The sequence below is a fragment of the Lissotriton helveticus genome, chromosome 5_1 (genome assembly GCF_964261635.1).
Source record: "Lissotriton helveticus chromosome 5_1, aLisHel1.1, whole genome shotgun sequence".
Lineage (NCBI taxonomy): Eukaryota > Metazoa > Chordata > Amphibia > Caudata > Salamandridae > Lissotriton > Lissotriton helveticus.
Window position 1 is genome coordinate 239,725,804 of NC_136065.1, and position 19,082 is coordinate 239,744,885.

The 19,082-nt window shown below is 44.9% G+C and overlaps 1 protein-coding gene across 2 annotated transcripts in view; it reads right to left on the reverse strand.

Annotated features, from left to right (window-relative positions):
• Nucleotides 1–947: 947 nt before the first annotated feature.
• Nucleotides 948–19,082, reverse strand: part of NSMF (NMDA receptor synaptonuclear signaling and neuronal migration factor) — a 226,443-nt gene continuing 208,308 nt past the window's right edge. The window contains exons 14-15 of one of the 2 annotated variants that reach the window (XM_078642103.1): nt 16,130–16,205; nt 948–1,853 (exon numbers count right to left, since the gene is read on the reverse strand). In XM_078642103.1, the coding sequence (XP_078498229.1) occupies nt 1,756–1,853; nt 16,130–16,205 (174 nt within the window). In that variant the 3' untranslated portion in view covers nt 948–1,755. The remainder of the gene's footprint in view (nt 1,854–16,129; nt 16,206–19,082) is intronic. The other variant, XM_078642104.1, reaches the window with a different exon arrangement.

Genomic DNA, 19,082 nt, shown 5'->3' on the forward strand with positions numbered 1-19,082 from the left:
CAAATTTTGTAGTATTTAACTTGTGCAAACATTTACTAAAATACTTTGATTTACAAGATGGCGTTCAAGGTCCCAGCACGCTTTTTGTCAGAGAAAAATATGGATCCTAAATTTTTCTGTGTGAGATCTAAACATATCAAGCAGAAATCTTTGGATGCCTAATGGGAACACCATTTATGGGATTAGCTGTCACAAGCACAGCTCCCAATATTCTGTTAACCTATAGTCTTTAGCAACATACCAATAGTGCTGAAAGTAATACATAGTGAAAAGACAACCATGCCTAACGAAAGAAGGAAGTTTAAGAGTACTCTGGAGTATATTGAAAATACAGGACCAGTGTATTCGCCTACCCAACCTTCAGAGATGGCCAATGCATAACCCACCTTCTGTACTTAAAGCAGCAGTAATGTATAGCAAAGTAGTATGACCTCTTCAACTCCAAAATGTGAATCTGCTCCTTTTTCTCAGACTTTATTCAGTTTCAGGATAAGCATTTTTAATTATCCTTGTACGTTATCACAACTGTCGTTGCAAAATTGTTGTGTTGTTTCTGATTAAAGATTCTGCTGCCATTTAAAGGATATGTTCAACAGAATCACCCAGGAAGTGACATTCATAAAGGAGCTATTTAAGTACAGATTTTAAGCCTAACAATTTATATAAGAAGAAAATTGATAAAACTTAAGCCATGATCAGTTACATAGACTTTTTTGATATACTGCTGCTTTAAGTTTACAGGTTCCCATACTGCAAGCTGCTAAAACCCTGACTCAATTCCCACTCTTAACAATATTTCCAGAAATGTATGGGCGCAGACATATGCTGGCGTCCACAATGAAACAGCAAAGAAACACCATGATTAAGATGTGATACGTAAGTCTATGGAAGATAAAGAACTACTTCTCTTCTATGCCTCAAACACGGCCAGCTGACCTCGACTACAATTTTTTTCTCTTTTTCTAATTTTGTTTTTTTACTAGTTAAATAGATTTATTTTCTATTTAGAAAAATTGCACTTAATTCCTAGGAAACCCAAACAAAAGGAAAAAAATAGTTAACTCGTAAAGATATATGTGTGTGTGTATCTGTGTATATATAGATATATATATATTTATATATGTGTATATTTAAATCTATTGTTCTAGCTTATTTGTTTTTTCCCTATCAATCCACATATTGTGGCTAAGCACAGACCTATTTTAATCTTTGCTGAACAATAAACAAAAAGTCCATGAAACGGCACCTGGATGGCTTAAAAGGTCTATTCCGTTTGTACGACAGTCAGATCTGCTGCCTGCTAGTGCAAGTTTTTGTAACTTATTATTCATTTTAAGAAAACCTGAGCTTAAAATGTCATGACAAGGACCTCAACAATCTTAAATCGATATTGAAAAGTCCAGCATTTTGTGACCTGATACAGCTCAGTCTTGCAACGAAGTTTCCAGCTCCGTAACTGTAATGAAGAACCTCTCTTCTGATCAACCACCACACTGGCCTGAGGCTTTATGGCGCTCAACTGTCGCTTTCCATCAACTTCTCTGCATTTCCAGAGGCGACGTGCGGCTTCTGTTGTGCCCTTCAAAGGCTCTGGAGCTCCTTTTGAATTTCCATCCATGGCTTCCTCATCCTTCTGCAACTCAATCAGGATTTAGGGACGTAGGTCTCCTCGCCAAAAGAAAAGTCCTTGCAACAGGAATGACTCTTGAGTCCCATTGAAATGTACCCCCTTCTGCTGGAAGGGTTTCGCAAAGCTCATAAGATGTCATCGTAGTCCAGTAATTTGGAATGCTGGCGGGTTTTCCAGAGACGGTAGAGGCGGAAGTCGAAGTAGGTTTCAATCAATTGCTTGCCTATGATTGGAAAGAGAAGGACAAAAGAGAGGGTCACAAAAGTGGAGGAGAAAGAACATTGAGGCAAAAAATAATTGAGTTGGGAAATCTGAAATGAAAAGAAGAATGGTAAAATTGAAGGAGCTGGAAAGGAATAAAGAGCACGGGAAATACAGAGAGGGACAGACAACAAAGAAAGACAAAAGAAGGAATAAACAAAGAGAAAAATGGGAGAGTTATCAATTTATTGGTGTTTATAGTAAAGAACAAAAATACAGACTACAGAAAAAAGCAACAGAGCATTAGGTCATAAGGATCTTTGTATTTGGGGAGGGACCACTTCCGTGAAACCACGTCCACAGCTTGGCCTTTCATTAAGACCCAGCGTCATCTACCGCTGGACTTGAAGAATTTGACACTATGAGCTATTGCTTCACTAGAGCTCTATGGAGTGAACGGATGACGGTGTGAAAGTTTCCTCTTTATATATTTATCCTACATGCATCTCTCGAATATCCTACTCTATTTTGTTATTCGTTTTTAAAAACCTGAATCATTTACCCATTTAAGTAATTTCATAATAATAAGTATATTTCTAGAATGTTTAGCGGACTGTACAATAGCTATCGCAGTTATCTTTGGAATTCAGACTAGTTACTGATCTTTTCCATTGGGATATTACTGTAGTCATTTCTAAAGTGCTGAGTGCATGTGAGTTGTGTTACTATCTAGTAAACTCATCCAGTGACTAGTCATATCAAATGCAATTCTGCAAGATCTACACCTTCTGTATTACAATTTGCTTAGCATTCGGAAAAAAAGAGCGTTCAAAATGACTATTATGCAGAGCAGGTTTATTTCTGTAGTGTGAAGGTAAGAGCAGAGAAGCATGCATAAGTATATTTCTGACCAAAACCATACACAAACTAATTTCAAGGAAGATTATTCAGTTTGCAATCTATGCTACCAAATCCACCCACTTATAGATGTGAATTTGTAAGCAAAGATGGTAGCTGGGTTCCAATTCGTGGGTATGTTCGTTGACTATTTCATTAGAGCTGTAGGGATTTCCTATTTTGAGGTTGGAAAGTGGACTATATATTTGGGGCTCTGTTCACGAGTGACCCAACCCTTTTCATCAAACAAGGCAAAGGAGCATTTCCTTCTATATTCAACCCTAAATTGTTTGGCTCACCTATGGCATGATGACGACATTGACATAATCACTTCATGGAGAATAAGCGAATCTTTAGAAATTAACAGAGAATTGAGTGGCCTTTGGTGTGTACACTGATGTTGGGGTCATTACTATGAGATAACCCTCCCATAACAGTACCCCACAGGGAAGACAAGGTGCCTCATCTGAACTGTGGAAACACTCGATCGAACAGGTCCTGTTTCCTCATAATAAAAGGGACCTTAACCCGTCTTCTCCCAAATTTAAGGAACATTTTTGTCTAAGAGATGCAGTGTCTTCCAAAATTTGCCATATGTTGGTCCTTGTTGGGAGGCAAAATAAAGAAACACATAATTTTTTTAATGAACTGGGTCCTCTTTCTAACGATGCTCAAAAAATATATTTCCACCAGGAGATCATCGCCTGACAGGAGACCACTAGACTAACAAAAATACTTTAATATGACCAATTGAAGCCCACTGTTCCATTATCAACAGATCCCCAGCAACTATGAAGACCCATGATCACATGACATTTCACTCAGTGGAGTTCCCTTTAACAATAAGAGGCTAGGTTAAAGGTACGGGGAGTTTTCTTGACCCTTTGGCAGATACTCAAAGTGTAACCATTTGAAGCAATGCAAACCGACGAGGAAGCCAATTAGCTTTAAAATCAGGGGTATACAGCCGTTACAAGAATGACTTTACTACGCAGGTAAGTACATCACAGTTAAGTACAGGGTATAGGTTTTTACCTTTACCATGCACTACGTTAATAGACATGTATTTATTTAATAACATAATTTTTAATGTAATTTAATAAAAATGGGGGTAAAGTTGCCTGTAAAGGGAAATGGAGGGAAGGGCAACTTTAGGCTTTAGGGATGAGTATGTTAAAGGGAGCTGGGTAATTTTACGGTGATGGGGAGGGTAGTGGTAAAGGGAGGTAAATATATTTTTAGGGTTTAGGGATGGGTAGAGGTAAATGGAAGTGAGCACGGGGTGATTTTAGGGGTTAGGGGTGTATAGAGGTAAAGGGAGGTATGGGTAATTTAAGGGATATGGGGTAGATTCAGTTAAAAGGGGGTAAGGCACATTTAAGGGTTATGGGGTGGGTAGCAGCAAAGGGGGGTAAGGCTAATTTAGGGTTTACGGGAGTGTATAGGAGGGGAGTGTATAGGTAAAGGGAGGTTTGTGCAATTTTGGAGGTTAGGGGTGGTTAGAGGTAAAAGGGGTAAGAGTAATTTTAGGATCAAGGGAAGGCTAGAGGTAAAGAGAGGTATGGGTACATTTAGTAATTAGGGATGGGAATAGGCAAAAGGTGGTAAGGGTAAATTTAGGGTTCAGGATGAGAAGAGGTAAAGGGAGATTAGGAGTAAAAATAGGGTTTGTGGGGGTTTCTCCCCCAAATAAGAAAAAATATATAAGTATATAATCATATATATGTGTGTGTTTGTGTGTGTGCCTGTGTGTGTGCATGTTCACGCACATACATACACATGCACATATATTATATTATATATACATATACATAAATATATATATATATATATATATATATATATATATATATATATCCTGCTCCAAAGTTACACCGATAGCGAGTCACTCCAAAGGCGGGTGCTGCAGCGCGACGGTGTACCGCGCCAATATTGAAGCTCCACACCGTGTCCCCTTAATCCTGCCAAGAAGACACGCAGCACTCACGGGGTTAAAAGCTTCGAACGCCAAACTTTATTCAAACAAACGCGTTTCGGGAAAAACTCCCTTCGCCAGTGTCATAGAGAATGCATTTTGCGGCACCATTTTTAAAAGCGCGAGAGTCATCGGGAATTGACATAAACAAGGGACCAAGCCTCGTATTCTCATACGGGCGCCATCTTAGAACATGTTTGTCTAACCTAGTTACATAATGCACTGTTATAAAATTCAAAGGGCATGTGACAGCAATGTTACACACAATTCCCAAATAATTAAATCTTGCCGTGGATCGGCAGTTGCAACACTCAATCGTGTTGCCTTCTGTCCCAGTTCATGACCGTATCCTCCTGATCAAATAGTACTGTATAGTGTATTCGGGTGGTAGAGTTATAATAGTTACACAAACGTAATAATAAGTGTCTAATGAAAATATATTCGATCACCTTCACATTTGCGTATCGAATTGGACCATTTTCTTCTATTTAAGTGCCATAGTCCATTTGATTTCAAACTTGTCATAATCTAGCCGTGGATCGGCAATGGCAACCCAATGGTTGCCCACATATAAAGCCACCTCAATATTCTTTACTATAACAACAGAATTTTTCCCGCACAATAAAATAACATATTCCAAGAATCACCACATCATCACAACCAATTTACACGTTCATATAGTACATTTCTCAGTAAAGCAGAGAGAAAACATTGCACGAAAATTCAGATCAGCAACATCTAATAATAATTCCATGATGTTACATATTAACAGACTAGAACTATAAAATTCTATCTTATCCCAAATGTGCAGACATTTCTTCCCCAATATTGAAACCTCCCAGGGCCTTAGTTTCTAAGTCAACAATGCATCGTGACTCCAATCTCCTAAGTTTAAGGAGTCGATTGCCCCCCCTGATATGTTTCGGCACATGGTCCAGACAGAAATATTGTAGGAGATCTCTATTGCTCTGATGTTTTATAGCCACTGATTGGCTGCTCAAAATGAATCTGTGCTTTGCTTTCTGGGGGGCGAAGTCCGTCTTAAAATGATGCCCACATTTCATGCTATAATTTAAGCTCCACATGAGCCCGGGAGAGAGCAATTTGTTAAAATCCTCCTTTTGTGCCCCACATATGAAGCCACTTACTCCGTGACTTCGTGGCCTCCTGCTTCTGAAGTGGTGCTTCCCAGCGGCAGGATGGCCGCTCCGACATTCACCATTGTCACCATTTTAAGACGGACTTCGCCCCCCAGAAAGCAATGCACAGATTCATTTTGAGCAGCCAATCAGTGGTGTGCGATCTCGCTATGTTGGGAAGGCGGGGCCAGATGGTGCTTTATTGACTGTAATGCCGCCGAAGGGAGACACCCGAAACGCGTCCGGACAAACAGCCTGATGCTGAATGGTACTGGCGAGAGCAAGTGTTTAACCTAAATAAAGCTGTTGGGGAAGAGCTTTTTTGTGCCCGAGTGCTTCTCTATTGATTGGACACACCCCACGAGCATGAATGTCAGAGCGGCCATCCTGCCACTGGGAAGCACCACTTCAGAAGCAGGAGCCAACGAAGTCACGAAGTAAGTGGCTTCATATGTGGGGCACAAAAGGAGGATTTTAACAAGTTGCTCTCTCCGGGGCTCATGTGGAGCTTAAATTATAGCATGAAATGTGGGCACCATTTTAAGATGGACTTTGCCCCCCAGAAAGCAAAGCATAGATTCATTTTGAGCAGCCAATCAGTGGCGTGCGATCTTGCTAAGTTGGGAAGTTGGGGCCAGATGGTGCTTTATGGACTGTAATGCCGCCGAAGGGAGACACCCGAAATGCGTCCGGACAAACAGCCCGATGCTGAATGGTACTGGGAAGAGAAAGTGTTTGACCTAAATAAAGCTGTTGGGGAAGAGCTCTTTTGTGCCAGAGTGCTTCTCTATTGGTTGGGCAAACCCCACGAGCATGAATATATATTTATATTACCTACTGGCGGTCGCCAGTAGGTATATATAGTTAGAATTTTTTCTCTATGGGATTTTTGAAAATTCTATGTCTAATAACTTTGGCGTTTGTGGACGGAATTGGCTGAAATTTTCAGGAAAATGGCACATTTTGTTTCTGAGCAGCCCTTGAAAATTTGGGGGGGGTTCGTAAAGGGGGGGCTGAGAAAAAAGGGGGGTCCCAAAACGTGTTTTTAACATTGAGTTTTCCATAGGGCGGTTGGCCTCACTTTTAGCCCGAACGGCTGAATGGATTTGCACGAAACTTGGCAAAATTGTAGGGACTGGTAGCCCGATGTGCCTTTGCTAGGTCTCAATATATGTGCTCCAGTGGATTTTGAGAAATTAACGTTCAAAAAAAGATATATATCTGTAACAGCGGACCGGGCAGCGCTCCGGTTCGCGGACTTTTCGCGGTACGGAGCTTTGTGAAGCAAAGCTGATTGGTTCTCCGGCGTCTGTGAACGTTCCAAACAGTCCGTAGCGGCCGCCATCTTGTCTCTCGGTAGGATCGAGAGACAAGAGGAGGCCAAAGCGAAGGGGCAAATGACCATAAGGGGGCATAGTAGATCCTCGCTGACCCCCTAGGTTTGATGTGGAGGTTTTAAAAGGGTCCCGCGGGGCAAAAAAAAATAATAATAATAATAATCGAACGGCTGAATGGATTTGCACGAAACTTGGTAAAATATTAGGGACTGGTAGCCCGATGTGCCTTTGCTAGGTCTCAATATATGTGCTCCAGTGGATTTTGAGAAATTAACGTTCAAAAAAAGATATATATCTGTAACAGCGCTCCGCTTCGCGTAACGGAGGTTTGCGAAGCTGATTGGTTCTCCGGCGTCTGTAAACATTGCAAACAGTCCGTAGCGGCCGCCATCTTGTCTCTCGGTAGGATCGAGAGACAAGAGGAGGCCAAAGCGAAAGGGCAAATGACCATAAGGGGGCATAGTAGATCCTCCTTGACCTCTTAGGTTTGATGTGGAGGTTTTAAAAGGGCCCCGCGGGGCAAAAAAAAAAATAATAATAATAATCGAACGGCTGAATGGATTTGCACGAAACTTGGCAAAATTGTAGGGACTGGTAGCTCGATGTGCCTTTGCTAGGTCTCAATATATGTGCTTCAGTGGATTTTGAGAAATTAACGTTCAAAAACAAGATATATATCTGTAACAGCGCTCCGCTTCGCGGAGATAAAATTATATCTGTATTACCTAGCTGTTGCTAACACCAGTTAGCGACGGCTAGTAGGAGATAGCGACCATCTTGGGCCCCACTTTGCATGTGAGTGATATTTATCACTAATGACATGCAAAGTGGGCATGCCAAGATGTTAGCGACTGGAAACAGTCGCTAACATCGCTATCTCCTATTATCAACTTTTGCGAAATATTCGCGATAAGCGCGAATATCTCCAAAAGCTAGCACCTGCCCTGAGCAGTTCTTAGCCATGTTATCCAATGGGAGGTGGATAACATGGCTAAGAGCATTAGCTCGGTAATGCATGAATATCGCTGAGTTTTCAGCGATATTAATGCATTGCGGTCGTTTTTTATCGTATTTGCGATAAACCTTGATAATAGTAAGGTTTATCTGCGATAATTTCTGACGATGCTTAGCGGTAAAAAAATCTTTGCTAAGCATCGTTAGGGATAAATATCGCTTAACTTTGGTAATATGCCCCAACGTCTGTTAACGTTCGATTCGAAGGAAATCAGGAAGTGTTGAAAAACATTGTCTGCGCCATCTTGTCTTTTTTCAAATGCCACACTTTTGTCTTGCACGGCAGTCATTTTAGATGCCTTGACCAGACCCACTCTGTGCACGCTGTCGATCCTTAGCATGGCTCCCCACCCTCGCAAGCATCTCCCCCAGGCAGTGGTCACCCCCGCTCTCTGTCTTATGCATGGGTAATAAACCTCCCCCCATCTGCGCTGCTCTTCCCTGAGAATCACACCCTGTGCCCGCCCGACACCTCCCTTTCGCCCTATTCACTACCGCACCCTCTGACACTACTTTTCCTCTGTGTCCGATTGTCCAGGCCGGTCCTAGGGTATCAGCTAGCCCTGCAGATGTAGTTTATGGCCCCAGCTGTAAAGAATCACCCCTCTTCAAAGGAGTTATAGTAGATCAAGGCCCACACTCGATGAGATCCGCCACAGCAGACGCGTTCCTATTATCTGAAAACCATCCTGTATTGTGATTGGGGAGGGGACCGAGCCTGAAGCGGAAGATTCCAGGGATGACTCTTTGTACATCAAAGTTTTTACAATTATGTGTCACATTAAAAATATATAGCACTCCGACAAAGTAGTAAGATTATAAAACTTTAATAACTTATAAATATATACAAGAAAACAAAAACAGTAATAACATATAAACATTTTTAGGGAAAAACAACGAAGTAGCGGTCGGCTGTGCGAATAGTCCCAACGCAGCACAACGTCCAGATTTCTGGCGTGGGGCGTCGCGGGGGGTGGGTCATCAGTAGCAAACTGTTGTGCGAATAGTTCCAAGGCAGCAGAACGATGGCACCAAGGTGATGTCCAGTAAGTTGCCGCACTGGTTTTGGTATCCTACAATGCTGCTCCGAATAACGGCGTGGGGCGCCCCGGGGGAGGCGGCGTGAACGGGCCTCTCCAGGTGGAGTCTCATCTGTTGTAGTGGGGCGCCCCTTTACCGTTTCAGTTGCCATTCCGTCCGTTTTTGGTCCACTGTGTCAAAAGCCGCAATTCAGCTGAGTTGCGCCCACTCTTGCGGTGCAGCGATAGGCGGCTGTCACAGGACTCTCAAAATGGCGGCAGGCTGTTTCCTTTTTGGGCCTGGTCCACTGAAATGGCCCTGGGACACCTTGGAAATCGGACGCTTGTCTGCTAGGTCTTGGACCCCATTGTCGAAAGCGTCCCCTCCGCCTTGAGGATTCATCAAAAGTTTTGGGGGCCCCCGACTCCTGTAGGCTTCTGGTGGGGAGCGGCTGCCATGATTGCTCGCGGAATGACCACGACGGAGCTACGAGATGGTGGTGCTCTCATGCTGACGCTAGCTTCAGTCTGAAACATCCAGAAACAAGGTGGGGCTTTCATCGTTTGGGAAAAAAAAAAAGTTTTCATCCAATGAAAAGTGTTGTTTTTAGGTCATATGATCAAGCCTTCCATCATTAGGAAACCAAAAGTAAAATGAACCAATGAAAAGTTTTATAAACAAGTCACATGACCTGTTATGCGGCATAGGGTATAAAATGCGGAGAAAATACGTTGGCACGTGAGGCGGCGTCAGTAGCTGACCGATGTGCGAATAGGCCGAAGGCAACACAACGCGCCAAGATCCGGATGGCACCGAGGTGGTGTCCAGCAAGTTGCAGCACTGGTGTGGCCATCCTACAATGCTGAAAGTCGGCGTGGGGCGCCCCGTTGGCCTGTGAGTTTGCGTCAGTAGCGGACCGATGTGCGAATAGGCCGAAGGCAGCACAACGCGCCAAGATCCGGATGGCACCGAGGTGGTGTCTAGTAAGTTGCCGCACTGGTGTGGCCATCCTACAATGTTGAAAGTCGGCGTGGGGCGCCCCGTTGGCCTGTGAGATGGCGTCAGTAGCGGACCGATGTGCGAATGGGGCCAAAGGCAGCGCAACAATATTTTCGGATTAGAAGACACCACAAGGCGCTGAGATGCCAAGATCCGGATGGCACCGAGGTGGTGTCTAGCAAGTTGTGGCACTGGTGTGGCCATCCTACAATGGTAAAAGTCGGCGTGGGGCGCCCTGTTGGCCTGTGAGATGGTGTCAGTAGCGGACTGATGTGCGAATGGGGCCAAAGGCAGCGCAACAATATTTTCTGACTGACACCACAAGGCGCTGAGATGCCAAGATCCGGATGGCACCGAGGTGATGTCTAGGAAGTTGCTGTACTGGTGTGGCCATCCTACAATGGTAAAAGTCGGCGTGGGGCGCCCTGTTGGCCTGTGAGATGGTGTCAGTTGCGGACCGATGTGCGAATGGGGCCAAAGGCAGCGCAACAATATTTTCTGTATGGAATATACCACTAGGCGTTGAGATGCCAAGATCCGGATGGCACCGAGGTGATGTCTAGCAAGTTGCTGTACTGGTGTGGTCATCCTACAATGCTGAAACTCGGCGTGGGGCGCCCCATTAGCCTGTGAGATGGCGTCAGTAGCGGACCGATGTGTGAATAGGCCGGAACCAGCACAAGGCGCCAAGATCCGGATGTCACCGTGGTGGTTTCATAGTTGAGAGGCACTTCATCTGCAGTGGGGCGCCGAGATCCGGATGGCACCGAGGTGATGTCTAGCAAGTTGCTGTACTGGTGTGGTCATCCTACAATGCTGAAACTCGGCGTGGGGCGCCCCATTAGTCTGTGAGATGGCGTCAGTAGCGGACCGATGTGTGAATAGGCCGAAGGCAGCACAACGCGCCAAGATCCGGATGTCACCGTGGTGGTTTCATAGTTGAGAGGCACTTCATCTGCAGTGGGGCGCCGAGATCCGGATGGCACCGAGGTGATGTCTAGCAAGTTGCTGTACTGGTGTGGTCATCCTACAATGCTGAAACTCGGCGTGGGGCGCCCCATTAGCCTGTGAGATGGCGTCAGTAGCGGACCGATGTGCGAATAGGCCGAAGGCAGCACAACGCGCCAAGATCCGGATGTCACCGTGGTGGTTTCATAGTTGAGAGGCACTTCATCTGCAGTGGGGCGCCGAGATCCGGATGGCACCGAGGTGATGTCTAGCAAGTTGCTGTACTGGTGTGGTCATCCTACAATGCTGAAACTCGGCGTGGGGCGCCCCATTAGCCTGTGAGATGGCGTCAGTAGCGGACCGATGTGCGAATGGGGCCAAAGGCAGCGCAACAATTTTTTGGGAATAGAAGAGACCACAAGGCGCTGAGATTCGGTTAGCACCGAGGTGGTGTCTAGCAAGCTATGCAGCTGAGTTGCGTGCGCACTTGCAGCGAATAGGTCGAAGGCAGCATAACAATGTTTTCTGAATAGAAGACACCACAAGGCGTTGAGATTCGGTTACCACCGAGGTGATGTCTAGCAAGTTGCCGCACTGGTGTGGCCATCCTACAATACTGCTCCGAATAACGGCGTGGGGTGCCCGAAGGGGGGGGGGGAGGCGGCGTGAACGGGCCTTCCTAGGTGGAGGCTCGTCTGCTGTAGTGGGGCGCCCCTTTACCGTTTCAGTTGCCATTCAGCTGAGTTTCGGCTGCTCTTGATGCTACAGCGACAGGCGGCTGCAACAGGACTCTCAAAATGGCGGCCTGTTCTTTGGATTTGGGCCTGGTCCACTAAAATGGCCCTGGGACACCTTAGAACTCGGACGCTCGATTTTTTTTTCCTTTCCTGTACATGCAAAAAAAGGTAAATGCCCGGTACGTTACACGCTTCATCTGCCACGATGAACTCTCCAGAGGAACCGAAAAAAAATATAGTTATGGTAACTATACCATGCATCGTCATATGGAGAGGTGGCACCAATTAATTATAGTGCTGCATAAAAGAGAGATTTGGAGGAGAACCCCTGACCTGCTAGTACATTCATCAAAGAAGTGGCACTGACAGCATCAGAGGCAAGGGAAACGGTCCCAAATATTTAGAAGAACTTTGGAAAGATTAAAATGACATGTTTAGATTGTGGCAAATTAATTTCATGTGGACAGATGAGTGTTACTCTAATAAATACAGCATATGAACATCATCATAGTCGATGGTTGGTAGAGACATTTTGACTATATCCTGGACCTGCCCGTCCTCGCCCAAAATGGCGCCGGAATAAATGGGACTCGTAACTCCTTGTTGTGTACTGGTTGCAGAACCTTGAAATCACGAGATACGTATGCAGTTTTGAAGCACATGGCGGGCGGGGACGAGAATTGATTGAATATTTCGACATCCCTATTGATATTAAGTTCTGATGTGTTATTGATTACTGTACTATTGAAAGTTCGAATTAACGTCACCCATGGTACTTGCCCGCAAATGTATATCTAGATAATTTTATTGTAACTGGCCCTGTCGTATTTTAATTATAAAATGTACGTCCACCGATTCCGTAACTGTTAGACACCTTAGTTCTTGCAACCTAATGGCCCGCCCGTTACGTTCCTCTACAGTGTAAATGTCTACTCATCATATACGATTACAGTTTGCTCCGTGGCCGGCCCACGTGGTTATAGGCTCGTATTTGTATGATGAAATTTTCACAATAAAGGTTTTTAAAAGAAAACATGGTAGTAGTATATACATTGGTAAAGTTTTTAATAATAGTCACTGTTTTAGAATCATTAAAAGGCAAGTGAAATAAAGCAGACCAATTACATGAAGGGTAAAAGGTATAATACGAAGGAACGCAGTAAAGATAAATGGTCAAGGGCTGTTGTGTTTTCTATTCCTGCAACATAAAGTGATCGATAAGAATCTCATATTCAGGCGTATCGGCGACTAAGACAGCAGGTCGACCCTCTTTTGCTCAACGGCTCCGTCATGGGACGAAGAAACGCTCTTTTTCTCGAAAAAAGAATATATTTTACTTGCAGGACAGTTGTAAATTTTCCGGGAAAGTACATTAGCCTGGAACATTATAACATATATTTAAGAAAAAATAATGTTCGGAAGTAATAAAAAGCGTAATTTTTAGGTCATATGACCAAGCCTTTCATCATTAGAATAAGAAAAGTAAAATGAACCAATGAAAAGTTTTATTAACAAGTCACATGACTTGTTATGCTTACGTTACGCGCTGCGCGCCCCGGATGACTTCCGGATGCGCTAACGCGGCGCGTCATATGACGCATTACGCGACAACGCAGGTCCAGAATATAGTCAAAATGTCTCCACCAACCAGCGGTCGGAACACAACCCCTTTCAGCAGGCTAAATAGTTCTGTTAAATGACAACAGAAGGGACAGGCAACAAGAACCATTAGTCAAAGAGGGGAGGGCTAGTTCTTCTCTACCGGGTTACATTGGGGCGCTACCGGAACTGATCGAATTGGTAGTCTACAGTGTTTCTGGATGTTTCAGACTGAAGCTGGGGTTAGCATGAGAGCAGCACCATTTCGTAGCTCCGTCGTGGCCATTCCGCAACCAATCATGGCAGCCGCTCTTTATCGTTATTTTGGGCGGGGTGGGTGGCGGAGCCGAGCTGTTTTGCAGCCATCAATGTGTGGAGTTCAGTTCATTTCACTAGTTTTGTATTTGTCATGAGGGGTTGTTCCTAATGTTTCTATTTTAGCGAGGTCAAAAAGAGATCCCATTAGTGGCCTACTGATTTTGCTCGATTCCTTTTCTTTTTTTTTTACACGATTTTTCGTTATCTGCAAAGACTAAACAGAGTATTGCGACTCTGTGTTTGTTTGTAAATAGAGAATGAACCAAAGAGAACCAATTCTAAAAAAGTAAATACTTGGATAACAATCAATCAAATGGAGAGAGAAGCAGGCACGACGTATTACAACGGGGGCAAAGGCCTGCGTTAACTACCCTTCACTATGTGCAAAGAGAGAGTACTCCTAATAGAAATGAGGGGGGGGGGCACCATTCAAAGCAGATCAGTGTGCATAAACACGAAAATGTTTTCACTTACCACGTACTTGACATTCGACAGCTTATGATATTTGCTATTAAAAAAACATTGAAATTCACTGAAAAAACCATAGGTTATAGACCATATATAGTTAGGAATTAGCATTTAAAAAACCTTATTTTACTCACACAAAACCATTGAAATTCCATATATAGTTAGTTGCACTAACTATATATCGCGCACCCGCAATCCACTGCTGATGATGTCACATATTACATCATTCATGACATGGTCAGTGACATCACTGATGACATCACTGATGACATCTCAAATGACATCACTGATGACATCACTGATGACATCTCATTTGACATCAATGACCACATCACTGATGATATCATTCATGTGACAATACAATGCATCTCCTCACATTTTAATATAACCTCTGTTTCACCCAGTGTTAAATACAGAGTATAATTTTTGAAACCATTGACACACCAATACTAGTTACTACATATGTACACACTGATTCCTACGTCTACACACACATTCACTCATTCACCCATACAATCATTCATACATACAATCACTCATCTTTACAACACTATCATATGCACTCATACACCTATACAGACACTCACACTCTGCCACTCATCCATGGAGTTACTCACACACCTAGTCAGTCCTGTAAAGAATCAATCACACTTCCATTTTCTTGTCTATACAGTTAAACATAGAGCACCTTACATTTTCAAACATATACTAACACATACTTACCTTGTTATACAATCATTGATATAAGTACACATTGATCTGCACAGAGTCACACACCTCCCAGCCAGCCACACACACACTCAGTCTCCCATACAAATACTTGGACAATCAATCAGTAACCCATATAGTTAATCATATAGCTACTGATCAACACATGCAGCAGTTTACAGAACAACAGACATAATGATGCACAAATTAAGACACTTTAGTCACTAACCCATGCACTCAGTGAGACACATTTAATCACTCACTCATACATTCAGTCATACACCTACTAAATCCTTTGTCCAGACACTTATACTTCCACTCATTCTTCAATATGTAAGACACATTTTAACTTTACAGAAACATACAGTCACTGGATGTTGTCATCAGTGATGTCATCAGTGATGTCATTTGAGATGTCATCAGTGATGTCATCAGTGATGTCACTGACCATGTCATGAATGATGTAATATGTGACATCATCAGCAGTGGATTGCGGGTGTGCGATATATAGTTAGTGCAACTAACTATATATGGAATTTCAATGGTTTTGTGTGAGTAAAATAAGGTTTTTTAAATGCTAATTCCTAACTATATATGGTCTATAACCTATGGTTTTTTCAGTGAATTTTCAAGGTTTTGTAAATGCTAATTCCTAACTATATATGGTCTATAACCTATGGTTTTTTCAGTGAATATATATATATATATATTTTTTTTTTTTAATTCACGCTCCCTTGTGCACTGGACGCACAAAAACAGGTACAGACAACTTCTTAAGCTGCTACCAGATATTTATTTCATTTATTTAAAGTTATGTGCAAAGCTCCTGCATGACGTGTTTTGGGCCTCATAGTCCTTGGTCACATATATATATATATCCACAAAAATGCTTGCTCAAGGTACACGATGTAATGCAGTGCATTGTAGAGGTAGGTCATTGTGTTACATTACACGTGTTGTACAGCCATGCGTGGTAATGGCATGGGTTGTCATGTTAGATATTAAAACTCAAGCTTTTGGGAATTACACAACATGCATCTCAATTCCAAGGAACTGGCACCACACTTTATCTGCCCTAGTTTTTATGTCGTATCTGGATTAACTCAAGTTTTCAACAGTATGAAGATCAATGAAATTACCTTGTGCCGAAAGTTCAAGTGGTGACTCAAAGATTATTCGGTATGGGCTCATGAGGTTTTTCAAGTTCTGAAACAGCTGAAACAAGAAGATAGTGCAGAGGATACATTTAATATAGTAAAGAATATTTGAAAAGGTCGAACTGTACATAATGGCTTGAACTCTGCTAGGATTATAATGTAAAGGTAAATTGGCTAAATTTAGCAATTTGTTCTCGTGTAACTATATATATAAGTGCATCACGCAAATAGATAGTAATCAGAGTAAAAAGATATGAATCATTATTAAAACATTAGCTAAACCAAATGCATTCTGTCTATGTCGTAACACTAGCTTCACTTAAACTATGTAACTACTTATTCATGGGACACATTACCGCCCGGCCCCTCCAGTCCTCGTCCCATTCCTTACAAAGTAAAGATGACAATCTTCACAACAGAAAAAAGAACAGGAGAATGCTGGGACACCTAACCCCACCCCCTCCCACTGGTAGTAAATAGCTGTAAAAGAACCAGCATTCCACTGGTTCTTTTTTTCTGTCTTTCAACAGAACGCGGCGTGGATTTTGCTGGTTGCACTTACCTGTTGCACTTTGGGTGTCTTTTGTTAGGCTGATGGGCTATCCTCGACGTCCTGCTGCTCGGTCTCCTGGCCTGCCGGGCTTACCGGGAGCCACGTTGGTTAGCGGCAAACCCTGTGTGGCTGGGGCGCCGGTCCTCCTGGTCTGTTCTGGGTTGGAGGGTACGTCTTCCTGTGGCTGGGCCGGTCTGGATGACGTGCTGCTGATGCTGCTTTGATATGACTCGGGCCGGTCTTTTGTGGTGCCCTTGGAGTTCCTGGCTGGCTGGTGAGGACCTGTATGTCAGCCTTTTTCCTCCCCGGAGCTGTGAGGCCGTCTGGGAGTGCCAGATGCTGCAGGCTTTTCTTCTTTGCTCGGCACTTGTATGGTGGAGTAGGCCGGGCTAGCTGGTGAGGGCAGTCTCTGTGTGGTGGTGTCTGCCTGCCCCGGTGGTGAGTACCGCATAGCGGTTTCTTTTCCAGTCCTGGTTCTGCCTGTAGCCGCTTCTCACTTTTTTTTTCCCCTGTGTTCTGATCGCCTCTCTGGTTGGGCCTGGGTGTATGCTTCACTGGGTGGCTAGCTCTTCGTTTGCCCATGCCTCCCTGTTTGCAATTAGTCTTGTCTGCTCTCCAGTGTTGAGTAGGTTTGGGCCTGGTTAGTATCTGGTTGGGAGTCCGGCTGGGTTTACCTGATGCTGCAGGCTATTGGCCTTTTGTGATCCCGGCATGCCTGTTGCTTGATCTGTGTTGGGGTCGTTGTTCCCTCTCTCTCTCTTTCAGTGGGTTTTTCCAGATGGCCTTCTGCCCAGCGCTGCACTGGTGGTTGGTTCCTGGGCTGGCTGGTGGGATCAGGCGATGTGTTGTGCTGTCTGCCTGCCCCGGGGGTAAGTACTGCATATCGGTTTCTCTCCTGTTCTGGCTCTCAGGCCCTGGCCTTTGGGGTCCCAGGCCTCCCGGATGCTGGGGTATGTGTTTTCTACCTATTGCCTGGTGCTGTGTTGGTGGTCTGTGCTTGGGGTGCTGGTTGCGGTTGGCGGTGTTGTGTGGCATCTGCCTCCCCTGGCGTTTTTTCATTTGGTTTTCCTTGCTCCTCTGTGGGTTGGTCGCTTTCATGGGTCCTGCATCGGCCCTTGGGGTTCCCGACCTCCCTGCTTCTTGGGTTCTGTTTTCACCTGGGGGGGGGGGAGGTTAGTGTTGTGCCCTCTCTCTGGCCTGGCATGGCCCTTGGTGCTGGGGTTCAATGGAGCGCTGTGCTGCTGCTGCCTTTAATTGGATGTCTGTGGTCCGCTGTTGGCTCCCGGGGCTGTGCTGGGGGCGCCCCTGGTGTGCCTTGTTGCGGGTGTTGGGGTTTGCCTGTTGTCTGGTGCTGCATTGTGGGTTGTGGGTTGTGTGAGGGCTGGCTGGTGGGTGTTGGGTACCATATTGTGGTTTCCTTCTCCCCTCTTGGGTTTCTTTTTTAGAGCTTGGACCACTTTTGGGGGTCCTCTGTCTCTCTGCTGCCAGGGACTGGGTGTTGTGGGTCTTCCTTCGCTTCTGCCTCTGCGGCTCCTTGTTTTCTCCCCTGTTGCTTCTGGCTGGCCTTCGGCCTTTCCACCCTGTCAGTACCTGTTCTCTTCTGATTTCGGAGTTTGGGCCAGGTCTTGTCTGGTTCATGCCTGAGTGGGAGATGTCCTCATAGTACCGGGTGCTGAACGTGTGGGTGTGTTGGTGGGGCAGCCAGTGTGGTCTGGTGTCTGCCTACCCAGGGGTGTCTGCCGCTTTGCAGCTTTCCGTTTCACTCTTACTTGTGTGTCCTGTTGTTCCTCATTTCCGAGCTGTGTCTTTTCTCTCCCCTGGCCTTGCCTCTGCTCTGGGGCCTTGGCTTCCCGGTGTTTTTTGTTCGGGTTGTCCCTGGTATTCCTGGTTGCCATCGGCCCAGTTTATGGGGCTCCTGCAGGGTTGGCTTGGTCATGTTGTTTTCCCCTTGGGGCCTGTCATTTAGGCTTGATCCATTGGACCACTGCTGCGGGGGCTGGTGTGGTGCCTGTGGTGTTTCTGGTCCCTGTTCTTTTGGTGGCTCTGCGGTTCCGTGGTCTGGTGGGGTTCGATTTCTCCCTTTCCCTCTGCCGGTCCCTCTTCCCTCTGTGGGTTGTGTGCCTTTGGGTTCTCCGGGCTCGTCCCTCCTTGGGTTGTGGTGTGGCCTCGGGTCTTCTCGTCTGTTGGTGGGGCCTTGACTTTGCCTTTGTCGGTCTTGTTGTCCCTCGTGTTTAGCCCCTCATTTGCATCTGCAGGGGGGGCTGGTGGTGACTTCTCTGCTTGGTTGTGTCCGGCTGTGACTGTTGGGGCTTTGGTCACTTGTGGGTTGCCTTTGGGTGTCTGCCTGTGTCCTTGTCCAACTTTCCTTTCTCTGGTCCCTTT